General features: G+C 44.3%; 1 protein-coding gene and 1 pseudogene across 7 annotated transcripts in view; both read right to left on the bottom strand.

The window, feature by feature from the left end:
• Window positions 1-8438: 8438 nt before the first annotated feature.
• Window positions 8439-20254, bottom strand: LOC101943263 (TRPM8 channel-associated factor 2-like; annotated as a pseudogene).
• A 4966-nt stretch (window positions 20255-25220) lies between these two features.
• OVCH1 (ovochymase 1) overlaps window positions 25221-25818 on the bottom strand; it is a 55276-nt gene continuing 54678 nt past the window's right edge. For 6 of the 7 annotated variants that reach the window (XM_065566688.1, XM_065566716.1, XM_065566722.1 and 3 more), the window contains one exon: window positions 25221-25749. In XM_065566688.1, coding sequence (XP_065422760.1) covers window positions 25585-25749 — 165 coding nt within the window. In that variant the 3' untranslated portion in view covers window positions 25221-25584. The remainder of the gene's footprint in view (window positions 25750-25818) is intronic. The other variant, XM_065566718.1, reaches the window with a different exon arrangement.

Here is a 25818-nt window from a genome sequence, read left to right as displayed (position 1 = left end):
GACAACCACAAAGGATTTGGAAACACTTTTAGACAGGGATGGTGTCCCTAACCTCTGTTTGTCAGAAGCTGGGAATGGGTGACAAGGGATGGATCACTTGATGATTACCTGTTCTATTCATTCCCTCTGGGATACTGGCCACTGTCGGAAGACAGGATACTGGGCTGGATGGACCTTTGGTCTGACCCAGTATGGCCGTTCTTACGTACAATGTGACAGCACAAGACCAATGGGCTCCCACAGAGGAGGAAAGCATCAGTTTGCTAAAATTTTGAGCAGGTAGGCTGACTCTTCTGGCGGTACAGCTGTAGATCAATGGAGATCATTTTCTAGTGCAAGTCAACAATACTACAACTGTAGTGGTCTGACCAGTGCCGTATTATTGCCTAGGCCGACAAGGCCTAGGCCTAGGGCGGCAAATTTGCAGGGGTGGAAGCTCCCCTCCATGCCCCGCCCCCCCCACTCCCGCTCACCTCCACCTCCTCTGCAAGTGCGCCGCTGCGTCCTGTTTCTCTCCCCTCCCAGCGCTTGCGCCGCAAAACAGTTGTTTCGTGGGGCAGGGAGGGAGGGGGGAGGAGGGGGAACGCCACGCGCTGGGGAAGAGGCGGGGCCGGGGGCGGGGATTTGGGGAAGGGATCCAATAGGGGAAGGGAGGGGGCGGAGTTGGGGCAGGGACTTTGGGGAGGGGGTTGGAATGGGGGCGGGAAAGGGGCGGAGTCAGGGCAGGGCCAGGGCGGCAATTATTTCCCGGCCTAGGGGCGGCAAAATTATTAATCTGCCACTGGGTCTGACCACTCAGGGAGGAGCCAGGTGTTAGAAGCTCCACTCACAGGCAATGGAGATTTTATCCTATGTGAGCATCCCATATAAAAAGCACTCTTTCAAAAGGCAGATTATCTCTTGAGAACTCTGTTCAGGCAACATGGAATGGTTGCTGAACCAGGATTCAACATCTCACCCAACCTGAAGTGGATCAGTTTGCCTGCAAGAGGAATGCAAAAACTTGCCTCTGCTTCACAAGGGAAGCAGATACCCAGTTCCTGGGAAAAGATGCCCTTACTCAGAAATATCCAAACCATATATATTCTATGCCTTCCTCCACTATCATAGGGAAAGGAGTGCAGAAGATCATGGGGGGGAAAAGGGGCACAAGCAATGCTCCTGCTGTTTTACTGACCAAGGAGGTCCTAGTGCTGAGATCTGGTCCACCTGTTGACATGACACCTGCCCAAAAGACCACACCGCCTATCATCAGAGGCCCCTTCTGCATCACAACTTGAACTACTTGCAGATAGCAGCCTGGGCACCAAAAGGAAAAAACATAGGCCATATCAGCTTCTTGTAGAATAAGAGAGAGACTTCTCACTTTAAGGCATGAATCTACTATCAAGTTTTACTCTGCAATTTGGTCCACGTTCTACTTCTGGTGTGAAGGAAAGCATCCTATGGTAAAACTGTGGCATAAAGTGTATGGGCACTGAGCACTTAATGTCTAAATATAAAGGTCAGACTTGGGAAGGTAGGAGACTAATAGGGCTCATGATCTCCTTACTAAGTGCCTAGGTTTGGAAGCTCTTAGGCCTTTTTCTAGCCAGATGGATCAGAAGCTGCATCACGGAAGCTTGAGGGTGTCAAAGCACATTTGAAAATGAGATCTGCTCATGAAACTGAGCAAAGAAATATGCAGAGCAGCCAGGCAGTTTCCTGAGTACTTTCATCAGGTCCTATAGAGTTGATTTCTTATCCTCCATGGAGGCCTCCTTTAGCAGGAAGGTGCTGCATGGAATGGTTCCCAGATAAATTATTTCACAATTTTAGGTTATGGGGAGAGAACTTTCAGTCTCAGTCATTTTCTGCATTTCTGTTCTTCCATCCCCATATTTGTGGCTTTACTGCTGGCTACTCATCTTTCATCATAGAGTGCAGCAATGTTATGAATCAGAAAGGAACACTGCTTACCTGATCATTTCTTTTTGGGAAGTAACATCTCTCCCAAAGTGACCCATCCTCATCGTCTACTAGAGTAACAGAAGACTTGGTTTTTGGCCTCCTGATGTGAATATGTCTGAGTGTAGCCAGTACAAAAAGTTACAATTCAGTCAGAAAATTAAATGATCCCATTATTCTAAAAGTTGGATTGTTTATCAATTGTTGAGTGTTTCTTACAGCGTAGGTAGTACTCTTTCAGTAAGCAGAAATAAAGGGGAGCTGTGGGCAGGAGTGGAGTCCTTCCTGCAACAGACCTGAGTTCTTAGAGGCTGAAGATTCCATTCATGATGGAATAGGGAAGAAGTTCCTCCCAGAAAAGAAAGGCTCACGTTAGAAAGTTTCCTTTTCATAAATCCCTAGATTATTTGTGGTTTGTGGTGACAGAGTTAGGGAACAAGATATCTCCTAATGTTTGAAGTAGACTAAAGCTTCTATCAAAACATGTCATGGATTTGCAGGTATCCCAGTGCCTGAAGGTTCCAGGGTGCATTCCTTTAGGTTCACAGAAGCTTCTAGGTTATGCCTTCAGAAAGTTCCAGTAGTGGAAATCTGTAGACCTGCTACCTGGAGCTCAGCCTAGCCCTGGGCTCCAGGTCAGGAGAGTAGTCTTTCAATTATTAATTAGAATAATCCCATGCCTACCTCCTTGGACTAATTGCTTGTGAATCTCCCAACTGTGTGGCTCTGTCCTGACAGTACCTGGAGACATAACACTACTCACCTGTAACTGGAATACAAATTTACACCACCCACCCTTCATCCTCACTTCTTGAGAGGGTGGAAGGAATTGAGAATAGGGAAACGGGGGGAGGGGAGATACAATTTTGCTCATGGTGGAGTCCTCAATAGTCAGAACATCTTAGAGGCTTCCAGGCTCGATATAGGCGACATAAGAGCATCCCAAAAATGGGACTCTGTACTGAATCTGCTCTCAGAACTCCAGTTACAGAGCAACTTTTCTTCTTTCCTAGGAAGGCGTTGTCTGGGAAAGTCAACTTGAGTACATTGAAAATAGGTCATCATGGGCCTTTCAGTAATATACGGCGGCTGTCCAACACCAGTCATCCTGAGCAGAACCCCTACTTCCCCACTGAGTGGACAGTATATTGGGAGGATGGCAGCATCTGGAAGAAATACAAGGAGGTAAAAACAGTAGGACTCAGATCACCCTTTTTGGGAGGAGGGCTGTCTCTTCAGGGTATAAATCCATTTTGAGGATCTGTCTGTGTATGGTGGTGAAGGCAAGGACTGAATGAACATGGATTTGGAATTCCTTTTAGTGCCAGGAGATTGGTTGCTTCAGGGCGAGGGTGAGCTCTAACCACGAGGAGCAACATGCGTGGTGGAAGTGACTAGCCTTCTTCCAGCTACTGTAACTGCAGCTCTCCCTTACTCTCCCCTCTTAGCCCCTCTCGCATGATTTCCTTGCTGCCTTTGAAGACTGCACACAAGAGCATGTCTTTCAGCTGCGAGGCCACCGCTACACCATGGACTTCAAGCAGAGTCTAATATACAATCATAATACAGGAAACAGCCACACTATCCAGCTCCGGCCCACTTATCGCTCACCCCTCCAGATGCTGCCACAGCTGTGGTAAGGAACGCCACAAGTGATACCATCACTAATGGCATCTAAGTGGTGCTAGGATGAATTAAATTGTGTCTTATTCTCACTTTAGGACAATTCCAAGCAGCCCCTCAGAAATGCATTATTCTCCCACTTCTAACATCCCTGGAGAAGATCCTACAGATGGTTACAATGGCCCATATCCTGCCTACTGGATCAAGCGTCCAGAAGGCAGTGTCCCATTTGTGCAGGAAGAGGTGTTGCCATCAGAAGCAGCGTACCACACCATTTACACCCTCTTCCACAAGTCTCTCTCAGAGGACAAAGTTCTTCTGCTCTCAGTTCACAGGATCCGGAATGGCTTTCTCTGGCAAAAATACTGCAGGTAAAATTGATGCTGTTCCAGAGGGTTTCAGAGAGAGGGTTAGATCAGAGTGGAAGTATTGATTGTGTTGCTCATTGCCTGGGATGCAAAAACATGAGCTCTCTGAGGACTGGAAATCTGTATCATTGCTAATGTGCTAGTGTGTGGATCCTGCAGTAGGTAGGAGATGGATGAGTGAATCCAGGTGCTAAATGCCCCACTGTGCAGATCCTGCTATATTCAGAGATGGGAAGAAAGACCTGTTTGAGCACTATGGGATCTTGCTGCATACATAAACAAGGAATGTGAATCTCAGGGCTTAAGTCCCAGGGTGCAGATCTGCAGTACATGGTACTAGTGCCAGGATTTACATTTCCAACATCTGAACCATGCATCAGCACAATGTCAATATCTACTTCCAGTGTGGGATTTAAATGGCCAGCCTCCACATGTGGTGTGATTATTCTTTAAAAAGATGGCTAGAGTGCAGAAATACATGGTTAAGGTTACCTAAACAACCTTAACTCTGCCTCTCTGTCACCACCTCCATGGTAGCCAGAAAGACACAGTGAGTCACAAATGATATTCAGGTTTGGGATGAAGCTGCAGCCTCACTGTGTGAAGGTGGGAATAAGTGAGATGGTCAAATTTAATTTCTTAAATGAAGGGTGATTTATTGATGCAGACAGAAGTACAGGAATTACAACGGCAAATGCATGAGCAACACTCCTACTCTTACACATGCTGTATACAACTGTGCTTATTACCCAGGTTTAGAGGGCTAGAGCATCTAGAAGTTTGGTGAGCTTCTGTAGCCCCACTTCCATTTTTCAGAGTGAGTGATTAGATTATTTGAACTTGAACTCCAGGTTAATGGAGAGAGGCATTTAGCCTACAACTTGTTTTGTACAGGTTGAAGAAGTAAAAAGACGGACACACAGAGTGGAGATGGGATTAGGTTCCTGGTTGAGGTGCTGGGGAAGTAACAAGTTTCCCCATAGGTCAGTAACTAACCACACTTGTTTCTCCTTTGCTCCCTCCTCAGCCAGAAGGATTTAATGTCACAGAGCCTCTCAGCAGAGGAGAAATTGAGGCTAGAGAAGCACCTCTTCCACAGCACCTCAGCCAAACGCCTGGGGTTCGCCTGCCAGATAAAGTTTGACACTCACCTCTCAGGATCACATATGTATGGCAGAGGTTGCTATTTCACTGTGGGCGCAGACCAGGCTGACCGCTATGCCCAGGCAGGAAAGGGTGGGCTGCGCCACATGTTCTTGGCCAAAGTATTGGTCGGCAAATGTACACGCGGGAAAAAGCATTATTGGCAGCCTCCACAAATAGAGTCTGGTAGGGAATGCTTTGACTCATGTGTAGATAATGTGGCCAGTCCAAATATTTATGTCATCTTCAATAACTACCAATGCTATCCATACTTCCTGATCAGCTACAAACTCTTATCTGACCCTGTGGTACTAGATGATTGATGGACAGCTCAAGGAAGAGGGGCAGTTAATGCTCACTATGAATATGCAGGTTCACTGATGAGGACACCCAACCCTTCCCAGGAGCAGCACACCATCCTTTCCATCCCCCACACCCCCATCTCCTTCCTGCTATGATCCCTACAAAATGTTCTACAACCCATCCCATGGGGATGCACAGTGAGTGCTAGGTAAGACCGTGTCTAAAAGCTTTCCAGCATACCTGAAAAAGGAGTCCATTTGGTTTCCAGAGGGTCTCCTCTCACCAGATGGGCAGTTTGCTAATAGCTGTTCAACACAGTACATTAGTACAAACATTATCGATGGTTATATTTTCACTAAGTTTTAAAAAAAAAACCTGGGCCAAGATTTTGAAAGTTGGGCAGATGCCTAAATGTGGATTTAGGGGGTTAACTCCAGGCTTCTATTTTAGACCATCATGGCCATTTTCTCCCTAAGACTTAAAATTGTTAAAGTTTTGTAGCATTAAAACTTATCTTATTACTAATTTTGAGCACCCATGGAGTGTAGGACACAAAGTCAGTGAGAAGTTGCAGCAGCAGTGGAAATGCAGGGCAGAACTTCTTACATCCTCCTTCCCTTCTTGAAAGCCTCCGATCTTCTTGCATTAGCACTCTTAATTGAGCCAAAAAATTATTACAGTGACTTCCTGGGTGCTTGGGATTATCAGTTTCCTCTGAGTTAAGCTACCCAACTCATCTTGTTATACTGTATTACCATTCGGGGGCTTGATTTTTTCCCCCTTTTTGTTCAGTGTATTTTATGATACATTTTAATAGGTGTTACATTTCCTTGTTTGTTTGAAAAATGAGTGATAATTAAACCTTTGATGCATTCTCTGCTGTTGTAAAAGATCATTAAAATGAAGTAAAATCTTGTGCCGGTTGGAAGACTCAGTATACAGTACCTCTTCCTTCATTCAAACACCCGGTAGTTTGTTCCTCCATTTAATTTGACTGAGACTTCAGGAACTAATTAAATTCCCTGTTTTATGGGCAATAAGGAATGATTTGGTCTGCCCATAAAATGCAGAGACTGAAGCATAATGGTAGGCCCTGATCCAGTGAATTCCCTTGGAAGTAATCATTCTGATCTTATTATATTGTAATGCTAACAAAACACAAAAGTTAATATGAAACATCCAGCTTAGAAGCTACACGTTGATCTGACCAGTATTCTCCTGCCTGGCTCCTTTTATGTCAGTTACTTCCAAGCCAATGCTACTGCAAGAAAGCCATCATCATCTGGGAGCTCAACCCTTGTAATGTCTTTCTAGTCCACCCAATTACAAAGTGATCTCCATAATTTCAATCATTCTTCCTAAAAACTATAAAAGTTTACAAAGCTGAGCGTCCACCCCAGAATACTGGCAGATGCACAAAATTCATAACTTTCTACCAGTCCCCCTCCCACCCAAACGCAGTCCCAGCGCCAACACTACTGCTGCCCCTCTCTCGAGCTGACCTGCTCTTGGCCACAACCCTAGCCCTCTCTCACTGCTTCTTTCCAGTCTCTTATTTCTGGTGCAGGAGTCATGTACATAAAATGGGTTTCCTTCCATAAAAATGCTAAGGGGTTACCCTGGTTGCACATGTGTCCTGTTTCCAGGACAAACATGTAACCATACACTGGAGCCATGATGGAGATGTCCCCTCAATTTCCCCATATATATGCTCACCATACATCAGGAAGCTGGGAGCGAGGATTGTGCCTACTGAAGGTGTGTAGTTCTGTACAATCCACAGTTCAGGCCAGTCACTAAATGCCACAGTCAGGACCTAGGTTTGCTTCCTTAAAGAGAAAGGAATCAGCATATTCAGAAGAAAATTCAGGTGTATGATAGATATTTGTCTCACATGACCAAGAAAGCAGATCCAGGAAATACAGGAACTCCTCACTTAAAGTTGTCCCGGTTAACGTTGTTTCGATGTTAAGTTGCTGATCAATTAGGGAACATGCTCATTTAAAGTTGTGTAATGCTCCCTTCTAACATCGTTTGGCAGCCACCTGTTTTGTCCACTGCTTGCAGGAAGAGCAGCCTGTTGCAGCTAGCTGGTGGGTGGTTGGAACCAGGGTGGACCAGCAGCCCCTTATCAGCTCCCCACTCCCCTAAGTTCCCTGTGCAGCAGCTATCCCTCCCCCCTCTGCATGTGCTGCTCCTGCCCTCTGCCTTGGAGCTGCTCCCAGAGACTCCTGCTTGCTGTACAGGGGGAGGGGGGAAAAGGGGAGCTAATGTCAGGGTGTCTCCCCCTCCCCCCTGCTCCTGCATCCCACTTACCCCATCTTTCATAGAGTGGGGGGGGGGGACGACACAATGGAGGGAGTGAGCTTCTATGCAGTAGCTGCCCTCTCAGGTCTCAGCAAGCCAATTTAATTAGCAAGGCAGTGTACTGAAGCCTGGGGTCAACTACTTAAAAGGGGAAATGCACATTTTTTCCTCTCACACACAGGGTGTGTGTGTCTGTCTGTCTGCCCTCCCTCCTTTCCTGCTGCCTTGTAGAGTGTTGTGAGAGTTAACCCTTGAGGGCTCAGTCAATTGCTAGTTCATTTAGCAGTAAGGCATTCCCTGGGAAATATCCCACCCTCCAACTCCTCCATCTCAACCAAGTTTCACACTCATCACTATGTACCAGTATCAAATTGTTTGTTTAAAACTTATACTGCGTGTGTGTATGTTTGTATGTATATATATATATATATATATAGTCTTTTAGCTGGTGAAAAAAATTTCCCTGGAATCTAACCCCCTCATTTACATTAATTCTTATGGGGAAATTGGATTCTCTTAACATCGTTTTGCTTAAAGTCGCATTTTCCAGGAACATAACTACAATGTCAACTGAGGAGTTCCTGTACCTCTCTCTCTAGGTACTTATAAACCATACCCATCACCATAGTATCTAAGTCTGAAACGGATAGTACATTTACACCCTGGAGGGTCTAATACAGTTTTATTATATTTAAGAAACATAAAACTCTAAGTTCTTTACAATATTACAGCTAATATTTCTCATGACTAAGTCATAATCTTTTTCACTGGGTTCTTATCCCAGTTGGGCAGAGATTCCAGTTTCTTGGAGACTTCCACCTTAATAGACCACCCCCATGTCCTAAAGAAAGGGGCCAAATTCTTCTTCACTTGCTGAGAGAAATTCTCTGCCCACAGATTCATCTTGGAAGGGCTGTCTGTTGGGATGTTAGACATTTTCTGGTCATCTGAGAAGAGCTGAACTAAGGGTTCCCAGCCAAAGGCTTCCAGCAGCTAGGAGGCAACAAGGAGCTGTATTAAAGCTGTAGCCTATGCCCCTAAATTAAGGTTAACCAGACACATTGCACCTCATCCCACCTCCTGAACATTCATGATCAAGCTTACAATTACACCTCATGAACATTAATGGTTACCACATCTCTGAGTATCTAGTTCTTTGGTAACTGTCATCTTGGGAGTAAAGCTATTGAAAATAAGCTTCAGTGTTCAGACTTAAATAGTCAGGAGGGCCCTTGAAAACTGTTCTACTCTGAAAAGTGACTCACAAAATGGTATCTTGGGTCTCTATAGTTCATGTGACTTACAAGTTTCCAAATCAGGCATGCTCAGTTTATAAATAAGATGAGGTTTATTGGAAACAGCCCTGAAAAAGTCAGCCTGAGATCTGGGACACACCTGGGTTCTTAACTGTTTGTGTATCAGCAGTAATAAAGGCTCTGCAGACTGAATTAGGCCCCCCACTAACCTCTGTGCAACACCATTGTTTTCAGTGGATTTCAGTGTAAGCAAGTCAAACAATTCTATTTATGATGCACAAGGAAGTATAGGAAACAGCTAGTGTTCTCTTAGCTAGATTGGTTCAGCAGAACTAACAGGAGTAAACAGTTTTCTCACCAAAGTGAATAGATACGCTCTAGCAGTACATCTGTGAAGTAAGAAGGTTCCATTTTCAAATGAGTCACCTTCCAGAGTGGAGAAAGACTTCAGCTTGCATATTTTAATGTGCTGATTGGTGTGTATGTGCCACCATTGCCTTCTATTAAACAATGTGTCAGAGTTACTCAAATATATGTGACAATAGCCTCCTCTAATGGCCTTTGGCTCATAATAAATAAGCCATACAGTGAACAGATTCTCATTTTATCTGAAGTTCAGTACTCAGCTGGGAGAGGTCTCTTCTTTTTCACCTGTTACCAGACCAATGAATTTACTGAACGGAGCATGCAGCTGGGCATTCCGTGACTCAAAGTGTTGAAAGAGAGGTGGAGTGGAAATCAATGTAGCCATCTGGGAAGCACCACATGAAGCAATCCCTTCCCCCTTTCCTACTGGTAAAGGAAAGTATGGCCTTATAGATGCTTATGGAGCTTTAGTGACTAGAAATGGTCTAAATTTTTGGACTGAAAAAATTTCCTATCAAAATGTGCTCCAAGAGCTGTTTGCTACCGACCTTTCTGGAGATGGTCAGTAGCCAGTATAATTATGAGTTTGAGTCCCCAGCCCTCACTTGCTCTTCAGTTGCCTATGATGTAACACTGAGAATATGCCTGCATATATTTGTTGACTAATAATTAAAAGTAAAGGGTCAATACTAGCTACATTATTATTAGATAGAGGGGGTTTTGTGATTTCCTCCAATGCTCCTGCCAGGGTATATCTCCCTCCCCCGATCTGAACTCTGGGGTACAGATGTGGGGAGCCGCATGAGAGACCCCCTAAGCTTATCTTCTAGCAGCTTAGGTTAAAACTTTTCCAAGACATAGTCTTCTGCCTTGTACAGATATTGCTGCCACCACCAAGTGATTTTCACAAATACTCAGGAAAGGGTCACTTGGAATCCCTATCCCCCGAAAATATCCCCCCCAAGCTTCTTCACCCCCTTTCCTGGGAAGGCTTGAGAATAAAATACCAACCAATTGCCTTAGCAATGTGAACACAGACCAACCCCTTGTCTAAGGGCTTTGGAATCAAAGGATTCTTTAAAAAAAGGTAAATTTTATTAAAAAAGAAAGAAACATCTGAAAACTCAGGCTTCAGGGATTAAACACCAAAAATAACTTTCTTGGGGTTTAGCTTAAAGGTTACAAGCAAAACAAAAGCACCTGGGGTTAGCACAGAGGAATTCACAAACCAAAACCACCAAAAAGGTTCCTAGTCGCATCTGTCTTAACTTTTCCTGTGCTACTTACATATCTGGGGTTCCAAATGAGGAGTTTCTAGGTATGATGCTGATGATTTCCCATATCTGGCTTAAAGCTTACAGACAGCTTGTGGCTGCCTTCCCCTCTCTCCAGCCCAAGAGACAAAAAAAAGCCACCCCACACCCAGCAGTTTTTCCAGTTTGAAAGGGTAAAGCCTCTCTATTGGTTCCCCAGGTCAGGTACCAACTCAGGTTAAGCTTCTCTTAACCCTTTACAGTTAAGGCAATTAGGGCACAGCTGCTAAGGAGGATTCTATAGCTACTGACTGGCTGGATGTCCATAAAAGGGAGCTACCCCCCTTATTTATCACAGCTCCCCACTCCCATTCTCCATCCATTGTATTGTAATTTAAAAGAATTACCAAAATAATTGAAACTAGTTGGACTATACTGCATTATTTTGACAAAAAATAAGCAGAATTTTGAATAATTTTTAGTTTTTTGCTGTAGAATTTTTAATATTTTGGCACAGAATTCCCCCAGGAGTACATTATGGAGCTTTCCATGACAGGCCTCACACCCAAACAAACATGAGAAAACTGATAAAACACCACTTTGTGGAAGCCGTGAGACCCAATCAGGGAGCCATTTTTGTAAAAGCAGTTTCATAAGAATGTCTGACTCCATTCTCCCCATCTCACCTACAGGTAGATCTCCAGCGCAATCCAGACACTCCAGTCCTTTAGCCAGGCCCCTTTCTCAAGCTAACATCTGACCCTCTCCCTCTGGCACCCCAGGTGAAGCTCTTTGTGAGCTCTCTGTCTGGGAATCCTAGCACTTTCTCATGCACATAGACAGACCAGAGGTTGCATGTGGCCTCAGTGGTGTGAGGGGGGAATTCACAGCTTCCCCACTGCTGGTTGTGTCCCAGCTCATGAATGGGACCCCACAGAACATTGGCTTGTATGTATTCCATGTTCACTAACTCCTTCACTGAATCCAAATGGTACATGATGGGGAACCCAGCATACATCCAGCCTAGTAGGAAGCGATGGAGCCAACAGCCCAGAGGGGAACTCATTTTAAAACTTATTTTATTGCAGGCTTTAGAGCTATACAACAATTCACAAGAAGTAATTCATCTGGCAAATTCAACCCCTTGTTCTGCTTGTGAGCTATCCTAAAGCAGATTGTGGTTTCCTCACATTTTATTTGATAAGTTAAATTATTTTTAAAACACGGTTTGGTGTATTTGATGCTCCACATTCACACACTGATCCAGGTTGCTCAGGTAAGTCACATGTTTTTTTTTTTCTATTTTCTCACCTCCACACCCCCCCAGAGTAGTGCACTTCTGGTGAGAATACTTCCACATGGGATTTAAAAACTCAGTTTTCACAAATACTGGCTTATATAACTCAGATTTGTTTTCCGTGAGCATTTACCAGTAATGCTTGCTCCAATACTCGTGAGACAAGCAAGCAAGAGAGGAGCACAGCAAAAGAATTCAACACAGGAAAAAAAAGTTCTTTGGAGCAGGGACCATCCTTTTGTTCTGTTTTTGTACAGCGCCTAGCACACTGGGGTCCTGGTCCATGACTGGGGCTCCTCAGTAATGCAAGTAGTAATAATAGAAGCATGCACATTAAAAATCCCCTCCTTCTCCCAAACAAAACACTCCATTACACACCCAATTCTCCCCGTGGGGAGAGGATGAAAGAACAAGCCACATGTGACAATTATTAGCAATGCACTACTGGAAGGTGCCCGATTACTAGGGTGAGGAGGGTGGTATTAGAACAAAATTCATTAAGACATTACAATGAATGTGTGTGGAAAAATATTTGGGGTTAGGTGAATACCACAAATCTTACAGTGTTTTCTTACCATATTATACCCGCCTCCTGAAGTACTTGGGTGGGTGGGAGGTGCACTCTAAAAATAAAGCCTATGAGCATTAGTAACAATGACAAATTCTACCGGCCCTGCCTTTTAGTCAGAAGGACAGCCAGAGACAAGCCCATAGGAACCTTAGGATGCATACAGAGGTTGAATGACTTGCCCCAAAGCTACATAGTAGGAGGCTGGAATGTAAGTGCTCCTAGCTCCCAGCCTCCAGCTCAGTTGTCTGCACTACAGGGCTACTCAGCTGCCTTTTATGACAGTAGGTTATACTCACCAGCTAAGATCTGCCTGGGGGGAGGGATAGCTCAGTGGTTTGCGCATTGGCCTGCTAAACCCAGGGTTGTGAGCTCAATCCTTGAGGGGACCACTTAGGGATCTGGGGCAAAAATCAGTACTTGGTCCTGCTAGTGAAGGCAGGGGGCTGGACTTGATGACCTTTCAGGGTCCCTTCCAGTTCTAGGAGATGGGTATATCTCCATATTATATTATATCTGCTACAATCCTTTCTGGCCAAGGAAACGTTTGCGGTGCTGCCGCTAGCTTAGCTACAGCTGCCATTATCTGGTCCCAGATGGTCAACAAAGGCTCTGGGTTCTCTATATGGCAAATGCTGTCAGAAGGCACTGTCAAGATGAGGTTCTTGGTAGCTAGTTCCCCACCATAGAGCAGGATAGTGACAGATGCTGGTCTGCCACGGGTGCTTAGAGGTCTCTCCTGTAGCAATGTGGCAACAAGATTAAACGCAAACATCTACAGCAGAGTATATCGCTTCAGCTGTATCTTTTTTGGTTTATTTGAATTTTAAATTAGGAAATTCAAAAGGAAGATCTCCCAGAGCAACATTAACACAGTTATATTGCACCCCCCATGCCATGTGGATTCATTTAGGTTTTTAAATTCATAAATTCCATGCAAAATGTTATGAAAATTGTACCATTTGTTTTGATGGGTTCTAAATTGACTGTGGCCACTCAGGAAAAAAAGATGTGGCTGTCACTGCCAACAGCTCAGTAAAAACACTGCTTAGTCTTTAGTGCAAGTCAAAAAAAAAAAAAAAAAAAAAAAAAAGCAAACAAAACATTAAGATCTGTTTTAGGATTTTATCCTGCTGCTCATCTCTGTATCTGAACACCTTCCATGTAAAGACAATAGCAACAGTGAAGGGGGAAGGGAATTAGAGTCATGACTTCAGGGGAAGGAAAGTGTTAAACCCTCTTCCCTCCTGTAGATGACACCTCTGGCATTTTACTTTGAGGGAAAATTTAATGCTGTTGCTGTCACCTAGCCCCTGCTTCATTTGTCTGAATACTCAAGGCTAAGGTTTTTGCCTCATAAATTATTTTATGATGATCATTTTTGTTAGACTAGCAGATGTTCTAAGGGCCAAAAATATACCTAATATAACCTCACTGATTTCCATGGAGTTGGGTTTACTTTCATTAGGGCTGCTTCTGCCTTATGTACAAGAAACACTGAACATTATGGGTCAGTCTAATTATGAGCTTTATAGATCAAAACTGAAGAAAAATTATGTAGGAAAATACTTCACAATTAATTTTAAAATCAGAAATTATTAATTATCCTAATCTGTGGCCTAAATTCAAATTAATGAACCCAGGCACCACTCCCCTGGGTGAAGCGGAGTTGCATTTCCATACCAGTGGTAACGTTGCCGCAGGTCTGAGTTTAGCCCCCTACCTATGAGAAGTCTCACAAATCGCCTTAGAGTTTGCTCTACTCAATGGGCCATACATACTCACTACAGATTTAGGCCAGATCTACACTACAGAGTTAGGTCAACATAAACTGCCTTAGTCGACCTAACTGTGTAAATGTCTACCCTACAGCGTTGCTGCCGCCGATACAAGTCCCCCACTACACCGACCTAATAACTCCACCTCCACAAGAGGCGAATGCAGTGTAGACACTGAATTACTTATATCGCTTGTCAGCACCGCGCAGAGATCCCAGGTGGGAGCCCAGCTCCCAGCACTGAGAACCCGGGTTCTCAGCCCCCTACACTGCCCCACTTAGGTTGGTGCAAGTGCTCCTGGAGAGAACACACACCAGTGGCAGAAGGGCAGTGTGAACATGAAAAACCGCAGTAATTACTATGGTGGTGGTACATGGACCTAATGTTGGTCGACTTCATTGTGTAGTGTAGATAAGGCCTTAAATACACTTTGCATGCACACACAACTCCTGTCCACATCAATGGGAGTTCACATCCCCTAAGCCCTTGAAGCAGGAGACTTGTAAAATACACAAGAATGTGCCATAATGATTCTCTCTCTGGCCTTGTCTGCACTGGCAAGTTTCTGTACAGTAAAGCCACTTTCTGCGGTTTAACTCCCGAGGTGTACACACTGCCAAGCCACTTAGTGCGCAGTTGCAGCGCTATAAAAAAAGACCACCCCGATGAGAGGCATACAGCTTTCTGCACTGGAGGTACAGCTCTGTGGTGCCAGTATAGACACCCTGGTCGATTACAGCACTGCGATTGACCTGCAGGAGGTGTCCCACAATGTCTGTTCTTGCCTCTCTGGTCATCAGTTTGAACTCTACTGCCTTGCCTCCAGGTGACCAACCGTGAGCCTCACCCCTTAAATTCCTTGGGAATTTTGAAAGTCCCCTTCCTGTTTGCTCGGTGACGCATGGAGTGGTCTCAGCACATCTTTCCAGGTCACCATGCCTTCTCCACGCAGCAGGCGATCCCCCACTTGGAGCAATGCTAAGCTGCTGGACCTCAACATTTGGGGAGAGGAGGTTGTCCAGTCCCAGTTGCGCTCCAGCCGTAGGACCTATGATATTACGTACAGATTTCACGATGCATGACAGAAAGGGGCCATGACCGGGACACACTGCAGTACGGAGTTAAAGTGAAGGAGCTGTGGAACGCTTACCAAAAGGCACGGGAGGCAAACCGCTTAATATTAATATTAAATGAGAAACATGATGCTGCCACTTGGTGGCAGCAGAGGTGAAAGATGAGGGGGGAAAAGCACTTGCAAGCATTGAACAGCTGACTGAAAACTGTTCCAAGTGGAGTCACTGATACTTAGAAGTATGCTTTTGTTTAGGTCTTCAAAATCAGGAGCTGTAGCAACATTGTCCAGTGAAAGCTCTGCAGTGCATTTATCCGTGTACTTACCAAGCCTGAAGAAAGGAGCCTGCATAACCCCTTTTACAGTGATAGGCATGTTACCTAACTGGCTGCCCTTTGGCACTATGATGTAAATCAGGCCACCCCAGAGAGAGGAGACAGCCATCTCCCGATCTTCAATGCTGTGCTTGCATATCACCACAGGGCCACGTCTTAGGTCCTGTTCTCCATTGCTTTATCCAGTCCAATACTAAATGACTCAAGCAACTGGCACTTCTTAGAAATGTATTTCCCCATCAAGATTGTAGGGGAAAGTCTACCCTGGCTTCTGGAAAGGTTGGAGGGAAGAAAATGGAAATGGACTACACCTAACCCAGTACCCATTGTATACTGGTAACTTATGATTAAGGATAAGATTTTGTCATGGAAGTCACGGATTCCGTGATTTTCACAGACCTCCGTGACATTTGCTGCTTCAGCCCTGAAGCGCCGAGCTGCAGGTCTCACAGCTGTCACGGATGGGGGGGGGGGGGGGGCTGAACAGCTATAACAGCTATTATAGAGTAGAGTCCATAATCCCCCCCCAGGCAGTTAGCTCTCCCCCCCCCCCACACACACACACACACACTTTTTTTTTAAGTAAAAAAGAGTCACAGACAGGTCACAGGCTTTTGTGAATTTTTGTTTACTGCCTGCAACCTGGCCGTGACTTTTACTAAAAATAACCATGACAAAATCTTAACCTTACTTATCATTCTATGAACGCCAAGTAATATTCTAGTGTGGTCTCATCAGGCTCATGGAAAGCAGTGCTATTTTTTTGCATGTTCTACAGATGATACCACTTGTGGGTAGTAGTGAATGGACAGCTTCTTTCACCTGGGTTTATGCCGTTGACTTCCAGAGTGATATGGGGGATGGTGGGGAGTTCACAGTAGCACAGTCTGGCATAGTTTGGGACAGCTCTGTGGCCAGACACAGGAGCACTGTCTCCTTGGTCCTGTTCCAGACTGGGCATTCCTTGCACACAGGTGGGATCCCACTGCTGTGCAGTATTGTGTACAGGATACAGTGGAGTGAAGAATATGTGGGGCTATCGCTGATAGGGATTTGGAGCAATTCCATGCAGTCCTGCCCCAGTTTCTGGAGCCAGTCTTTCAGCTGGGGCTGGATTTCCTCTTTCTTGGCTAGGTGCTGCTGGAATTGAGGGCGTGCCCTGCAGAAGTGGTAACGTTGCATCTCCTCTGCTGGTCATGATACCAGGTATTTATCTGTCTCCATGTATTGCCCCAAGATGCTGATCCCAAACCGGTTGAAGATTCTGTTGCCAGGATATTCAGCAATAGTGGTCTGGTCACTATTTTAGGAAGCCCACCAACAAGCCTGACCTCCAATCAGCAGGCCCCCTCCCTCTGCCACAAACTCATGGATCTTCTTGACCTCACTGTAGGACTGGCAGCAGTAAATGCTCAGGTTGTCAGTCAGAGCTGAGATCTCGCACACAACCCTCTGCTGAGTTAGCAAGTCATGGAGGCTGTTTAGGTTGGGGTTGATGCCAACCCTCCCTTTCTTCCCAGCACCTAGCCACTTAATGGCATCGAGAAGGAACGGCATCAGCACATAAGTTTGGCTCTCATGCATAGCTGCTACCACACGGCCCTGGCCGTAGTGAGCCGATGCAAGAAAACACTGGTAGGAGCCATCCATGGCAAGGGGGAAGGCCAAAGCCCCATGGACGAGCAAATGAGAGGGCATGCCACCCATCACTATGTCCAGCTCAGACACCCCTCTGAAGAGAAGCTTTAAGTGTCTGCAGAGATCTAGCCCATGTCTGCAAAGCCAAGAGAGGTCGCCATCAGGTGAAATGCCAACACTAGCATAGAATCATCTGAGCTGAGACATGAGTCTGGTTTATCCACCCTGCCCATAGTAGGATCAAAATATCCTTCAATCAGAGTCACCTGGCTGCCTAAGCCTGCCAGTTCAGCCCTGACAAGGTAATGCCCTTCTGAGCAGTCCTCAGGTCTGTTGGAGATGTTTGATAAGAGTGTGTGCCTAAATCCTTCATCTTTCTTATCCATACCCAGCACCAAGCTGGCCCTTCTCTCATTCCACCCAAAATATCCATTCCTTTTCTCCACAGCAAATCTGGTCTATTTTCCCCCCCCCCATTTATGAAAAACCAAAGCCTGCCTTTTTTGACCCTTTACTGTGCATCATCATGATGTGGCTGTTACATGTCATTCATTCTTGCCCTTTACCTTCTGTTATATGAAATGACCACGTGTGGGGAGCAATTGGTGAGATGCAAATGACTGACATGGTAGCAGAGATAAAAGGAATGAGAGAGGTGAGGAGATACACTTTTCACTGAGCAACTCAGCTCTTCGGATATCTGAAAACACATTGCTTTGCTTTGAAGCATAGCAGTAAAATTGGCTTAGTTATATTTCCAGAATTACACTTTTTAAAATCTGATCTTTATAAAAATATTTTTGGAGCACAAACACAGAAGCATGAATTGCAATGCTACTGCAAAAACTGAAAAGATCAGTTTTGTTTCAGCCACAAGTTTCCTATGCAACTTTTGGCAAGTCACTTAGAGTTTCTATTCTTCGCTTGCTTCAATGGCAGTTAGTCACATATAGTTTTCGAAGCATGAGAACTTTTTAAATCCTTCACCACTGCTTCCCTAGAAAACTACCTCGTGCATGAGCCAGGATAAAAATCTACTTATGTTCAAAATTCTGTGATGGTCTCTTGTGCTGACGCATGTCACAGTGCTTGTGCCGACGCAACTGGTCAGGATTCTTTTTTTCTTAAGCCATTAACATTTTCAGCAAAAAGAAAATTTTTAATTTTCAAAAGTTTTCTTCAAAGTTTTGACATTCGAAACTCCACATGTGAAAGCACCATGATTTCTTGCAATTACAAGTTACACTAGGGATTGATATCAGCCATAGGGCTTGTCTTCACTACGGGGGTGTCAACTTACGTGAATAACGTAGCTGGAGTCGATGTAGCTTAGGTTGACTTACCCCAGTGTCTTCACTCCACTGCATCAATAGGAGACGCTCTCTGGTTGACTTCCCTTACTCTTCTAGGAGAGCTGGAATACCGGGTCAACCAGAGAGTGCTCTGCCGTCAATTTAGTGGGTCTTCTCTAGACCCACTAAATGGACACCTGCTGCATTGATTGTAGCAGCGTCAATCTCCCTGTAATGAAGACCAACCCATAGAATGGGACCTCAGGCAGAAGCTTGACTATTGCGAGGCCATCATGTCTCCATTAATAAACCACACACAGAGTCTGAACTCAAACCCTGGTCCTACAGCGACAAGAAACAAAAATGTTTTAGCACTTGTGCTATAGGAATATCTCTGTTAACCGTCACCTGTGGAAGGTTCCTTATGCGCGATAAGCCGCAACTGCACTCTCTCTCACACACCCCTACCTATCTTGAACCGTTTTTTCAGAAGTCTTCTGAAAACAAGGCGCATGCGCAATCTTACACTCATTGCAATCAACAGCAAAAGAATCAGTGGGAGCAGGACTGTACCCCTTTTATTAGCCCATCAAAAATGTACAACTACTTGTGTAATTGTAATGTATTTTTTCCCCCAAATATAGCTAGCAGGTGAATCTTTAAGGAGAACTAACTCTATGGAAAATTTGAAGGGGGCGCTAACCAGCTATTTTTGAGCTAGAGGGGAAAAGTAAACTCAAATCGAAATAATTTTTGAATACTTGTTATTGAAGGAAATTGGTGAACCTATTTCTTAAACTGTGGAATTTTTAAAATTTTATTTATTGCCTTCAGAGACTGCACAGTATTTTTCAGGCCAAATAGATTTACCATATTGAAGTTATAAGGATGTTAAAGAGTTTTATAATGGAAGCAGATTGCCACCTTAATTATGGAGAGGCTACATAATATTTTACAGTACTTTTAACGATACCTTTAAACATGTGTAGAATGGTTCGGATACTCATGGAGTGATCAAAAGAATCGCTGGCACCATTCCTGAGACGTTGAAGATCCTCTTCTCACCATATCTGGCTGTGAAGTACACGTCAGCCACATGGGTGACACAGTTCCCAGGGAAATCAAACAGCACTCTCTCTCGGCTGTGCTCACAGGTCCAATGCCAAGCCTGACCCCCAGTGAGCAACCTCCCACCTTTCTTTACAAAGTGGATCAGGTCCCTCATCTGTGTATCATCATAGGCGTCTGTACAATAAATGCCAAGTAAGGACGCGATCGCAGAGCAGGGCTGCATTCTAGTGCCAGACCTACGGAAAACCTCCATGAGAGATCTCAAGTTGTGTGGACCCCCCCCACACCCCCCCCCGACACTGCTCGGGGGGGGGGGAGAGAGAGATACTGAGCCAGCTGACTGCATTTTGAAGGAACTGTGCCATCTTGGGCTTCCCCAGATATCCCTCGTGAGCTACCACCCCTATCCAGCCCTTACCATACTGCGAGGCAGTGATCAGGACCTGCCCCTGAGGGTTCACCAGCACCGTGAAGGCAGTCTCTCCAATGAGCAGCAGCTCACAAGGAACACAGTCATCAGTCAGGTCCCAGTCCTGGACACCAGCCACCAGCAAATCATAGGCAGCAGAAGGATCCATATGAGGCTTCTTTCTGTCTAGAGTAGAGTCCATAATAAAACACATTCATACACAAGATTTGGTCCTCCTTTTCCAGGTGTGGCCTGGCTGTGCCACAGGCCAGGATACAATGCTAGAAGCACAGACCACAGCCAACATGCCTCTTCGCTATCTGCAATGCCTACCCCATTATCATCCCCTTGAATTCTGGACTCTATGTACCAGGACCAGAGCCAGCACTAAAAGCAGACATATGCTGCACTGGGGCATAGGAATTGGAAAACAGTGTTGTGTAACTTATGTAAAACTCTAAATGAGCCATTAGTTCATATTTAAATATAGAATAGACCTTGCATGTACACATACATATATCTATTTCCCTCCTTCCTAGTCATATTATATATTTTTAAAGAGACACTTGCCATGTTCAGGGCTGAACTAAAAGCTATTCTTTCTGTGCAACTTCTCTTTTGAATGCAGCTGACAAACCAAGAGTTTTATCTCAAACGATGTGGCCGTATTTACGCTTTCTCTCCAGCAAAATTGCTCACCCATTTGGAAGGATTTTAAACAGTCCCAAGATCAAATTAAAAAAACCAAGAGAATGCTATGAAAAGTAAGGAGATTGTACCCAAATTCTATTCTGAGTTCAGAAACTGGTAAAAACATACCACAAAACCTTCATCCCACTAACCGAAAATATAACAACCTGTCAATTAATAAAGAGTTCCAGTTTTTAAAAGTACATTTTGGGTGCAAGTCAGAATTCTCTGCTCTTACACCGTGGTAACATTTTACACCTGTACCATACACATGTAAGTTACTGTCCACTGAACTGTACCTTGAGCAGTCAATGCCCATGGTTTTTTTAGTCCCTCCTGAATAGGAACTAGTATTTACCTAGTGATACAGCCAGTGCTTCAGTTAATCCCAACCAAAATATCTTAATATTTATACTACATCTGGTAGTGCATGAAATTGAAGACCTGCTAATCAGCAGTAAGTTTTTGCTCTGCTTTCAAGTAATATGGCTTACACCCTGTAGATTCAGGAATAGTTACCAATCCCCTATAAAATCTTCCACAGCAAAGTCCTATCAGCGCAGGCTAATTTTAAGAGTGATTGTCCAGTAGAGGAAGGGTAAAAGTATCCAAAAGCATCTAAGCGACTCTGGAGCTTACACCCTGTTTTCAGAAGTGACTTAGGCTCCTACATCATTTAAAGTCACATTTGAAAATGGGGTGCAAGCTCCAAAGTTACATAGGTGTTTTGGAATTTTTTTATCCTAAGCGTAACAGGAAAATAGCCTTGGTGAAAAACGGCATGGTTTAAAAGGGTGAGAAATGACTAGGCATTAAAACTGCAGCAAGCAGGTTTGGAGGACAGAAAGCATAAGTAAGGCTGCAGTATTCCTTCAGATAAAATTCCTTGTCCATCAGCTGCATTCAAAAGATGTTGTACGGAGAGAATAGCTTTCAATTCTGCTCTAAACTTGGCAGTGTATCTAATATAGTTAACAAGGGAGGAAATGGGTGTGTATGTGTATATAGAAATACACACACACACACACACACACACACACACACACAGTCTTACATACAGACACCAAACCAAACCTTTCAACCAAGAACTTACTATTTTCACAAACAGAAGAGGGTTCTCTCCCGACCGCCCGCTTGTATGTCAGCTTCCAATTCAGCACACTAGCTTCTTTTCTGGCCAAAAGTTACTCATGCAAATAATCCCACTGAATTCAATGAGAGTGGTAGGTGCTCAACATCTCTGAAGATCAGATCATTTGTGTGTCTTCCTTACCTTTCCTTTAGGTGTAACATCACCAGCTAAAGTAGGGGAAATCTAGAGTCCTGAACTCAGGTCCTGGCTAATAAGGAAGAGAATAAATTATTTTCCAAGTAATTTGTTTCAAAAACATATCGATCTGTTAATTTTTAGGTCTATGCAGTGTTCTTTTAATTATTCCGAGTCTTTACAAAAAAAAAAAAAAAAAAAAAAAAAAAGTCAGTCCTATAAGGCCTTTGTCTTACACACACACACACACACACACACACACACACACACACACACATTGAGAGAGAGAGAGAGAGAGAGTGCACGCAAGCCACCTGGAACATTAAAAGGAACAGTTCCAGGATCCTGAATATCGAGCAGGAACCTTGAATATCTAGTAGGTCACTTCCACAGCTTCCAGTTGTTCCTATTTACTTTCTTCAGGAGAAGACAGCTATTTGGTTAGGTATTTCTAAGAAGTCTCTCACCATACTAGGTGTCTTGTTTCCTCAAACTGCAGCAACTGATAACAGCCAAGAAGGCATCTGAGCTCAGCACTGGCCAAGGAGAGCTGGCTTACCTCCTAGCTAGTGAAAGTATTCAGAGGGACTTTTGTAAAGTCACATGACTTTATGATCCAAGGAGCAGGACATATGCTGACGTGAAAGAAAAATTAAATCCCCTCCCTTCCAGTAGAAGTGATTAACACCACGTCTCTTTGCATCTGAAAATTTTGTGCAAAAAGGAGTGTAAGCTGCTGTCCTTTATGGACCCCTTGTCAGAATCACATGCTCTCTATGTATGTTTTGGTATTTGGAAGCAGGTGATCTGACTTCAGAATCAATAAGCATCAATCTAAACCGGTCATTCAGAAATCTCTCTGAAACTTCTGAAGTTCAGTGTTATTTTGATATACACAAAGCAACCATGTAACTTGTCTAAATTACTTTCTTGTAGGTGAAGGGAAAACAAGAAATCAAAACAGAAAAGTCAAGTCTCCAGGAGATCTCCATGAGAGCGTGTGAACAGGGCATTTTTCTTCTATAACACATCGTCTCACCTTTTGTCCCCAAGATGGCAGCTGCCTCTACAGACAGGAGACATCTAGTAGTGTTGGAGCACACAATATGGTCTACTCATGATTTTAGAGATAACCCCCCCCCCCCAATAGGAAACTTTAATGCCCCAGAGTCATGTTACTGTAAGAATCTCAGCTTTTGAAGGGGAAATTTTTTTTCCTGAGCTTTTCTCCCTAACTAAAAGGGCTAAAAACATGAATCCTAAAAACCACAAGGCAAATAAAGAGCCTTAAATGTATTGGGTTTTTTAAGCCAATCTCACAATTTTGAGAGGGCCTGACTCATGATTTTTTAAATGTTTGGCATTGGTGGTACAGACAGCAGTCAGACAAAGGCCTAGTTGTGTCTTACTCACACACTACTCTTTTCAGTAGTAGTAGTTTTTAATACTTATTTTTAGTGGTGTGGGAGGGCTGCATGTATGGCATGACTGGAAGCATCTGACAGGATGAGCATTTAGCACTGTGTGGGATAATGAAGATGCACTATCAGAGACAAGAGGCATGCACAGAAAACACACTGAAGATGTAAGTTTGATGCAAGAACACGAGTTCATGAATCTATTTAACTTAATCTTAAAACTAACAAAGCAAGAAACAGACTTCTCAATACAGAAACAAAAGCCTGTTAGCGAAATGAAGTGTCTTGATGCTATCTACCTGCAGTAATTTCTTCCAACTAGTCATCCTTACCTTTAACACAGAGAAGGGGGTGGAAGCTTGTATTTTAGAGATCTCCAGATCCTCTTCCTTCACAGATCCTTCCCTGCCAAGGTAATTCTTTCTTAGTCCCCTTCCCTCCCCTATATAAAGGGTTTATGAGAGGAGAAAAACTCCCTGGTAAATGGAGCAGATCCACCCCATCCTCTCACAACTTGAAGAATTAAAGAAACCCCAAACAAACAGCCACAGAGCTGCACCTCTTATCCTGTTACAGTTGCTGACAACTGATTCCCTCCAATTGCCAAACCAACCTTGCACCACCCAGCATGGCCACTGAAGTGGGCGGTCATGGGGGACAAGACCAGTAGCAGCAGGAGGTACACCACACTCTTGTTCCAATTTCAGTTCCTCATTGGGTTGTTGTGGTTTACCTTCTACAGGGTTTTCATTTACATCATCTTCCCATGAATAGTAATGACTGGGAAGGGACATGGTCACCAGCTTCCATGTCTGTGCTTTTCCCACCTTTTCTTGGCACCTTTACCCTGGAACAGCTGGTCAAGATGCTTCTTCATTATCTCCACTTTTACTTCTACCAGACAAGGCCCTTCGTTTCAATAAGACTAAGTGCAGTGTGTTAAGTACAGTGGTGATCCTGAACTGAATCTGAACAGCTGGTCTGTACTATTCTTTTGGGAATAGTGGATCTAAAAGTTATGGGAGTGGTCAACGGAACAACAGCTGAACATTGCCATGCTAAATAAATATATATATATTGTGACAGACCCAGACCAGTGGGGTACAGGAGTCTGGTAGAGGGCAAATATACTGGTCACTGGATGAGTAGTTTTCTGTTCCCTGAGTGACGAGAGCAGGGGCTGCACTAGAGTAATCAGGAACCTGCTAGAACCAGTTAAGGCAGGCAAGCTAATTAGGACACCTAGAGCCAATTAAGAAGAAGCTGCTAGAATCAATTAAGGCAGGCTAATCAGGGCACCTGGGTTTTAAAAGGAGCTCACTTCAGTTTGTGGTGTGAATGTGAGGAGCTGGGAGCAAGAGGTGCAAGGAGCTGAGAGGGAGAGGGAGAGGGAGAGGGAGAGGGTGAGGGTGAGGGTGAGGGTGAGGGTGTGCTGCTGGAGGACTGAGGAGCACAAGCGTTATCAGACACCAGGAGGAAGGTCCTGTGGTGAGAATAAGGAAGGTGTTTGGAGGAGGCCATGGGGAAGTAGCCCAGGGAGTTGTAGCAGTCATGCAGCTGTTCCAGGAGGCACTATAGACAGCTGCAGTCCACAGGGCCCTGGGCTGGAACCTGGAGTAGAGGGTGTGCCCGGGTTCCCCCCAAACCTCCCAATTGACCTGGACTGTGGGTTCTTCCAGAGGGGAAGGTCTCTGGGCTGTTCCCCAACCCACATGGTGAATCTCTGAGGCAAGAAAATCCGCCAATAAGTGCAGGACCCACCAAGATAGAGGAGGAACTTTGTCACACACACATATATATTATATATAAAAATGTGGTTTTTATTATTTATTTATAAACAAACACATTGTTTGTACATTAATGCAGCTCTTGACTTCAGAAGAACTGCACTAATTTAAACCAGCAGAGAATTTGGCCCTAATAATGGCAATGCTAACCATGTAAGGAGAGATGTGTATTCATGTACATACACCTTTTGGGAGATGGATTTTTCATGCTAGAGTTGCCAGAGTGTTAGATTTACCATTAGAAGAAGACAGCTGAGATAGCAGAGTCACTTTAGATGTTTAAAGAAAATCAGGGTATGTGACAGATGCTGCCATATTTATTGGGTATTTTTACCAGGCATATTTCACACATTCCTCCCCATTTAAAAAGGAATAAATAAGAGTTCAGTTCAGCAATCACACTTTTCCATTAGTGACTGAGGAAATCCAATCCCTGTAGGCAGAAATTCTGGTATAAACCGTTGGTGACTTTGGATGGCAATTATCACTGCCCCAGCTCACAACGCCGATCAGCTTATAATAACCATTTATTATGCATATCAGTGGCCCTCCAGAATCTCCCTGTAAAGAGGAAAGAAAAAAAAGTTACTTGCTGCTACTAGAGAGTAAAAAGGGTTTTTTAATCAGCTC

The sequence above is a fragment of the Chrysemys picta genome, chromosome 1 (assembly GCF_011386835.1).
Source record: "Chrysemys picta bellii isolate R12L10 chromosome 1, ASM1138683v2, whole genome shotgun sequence".
Lineage (NCBI taxonomy): Eukaryota > Metazoa > Chordata > Testudines > Emydidae > Chrysemys > Chrysemys picta.
The sequence above is the reverse complement of the archived record's forward strand: the minus strand, read 5'-3'. Positions and strand labels throughout refer to the sequence as shown.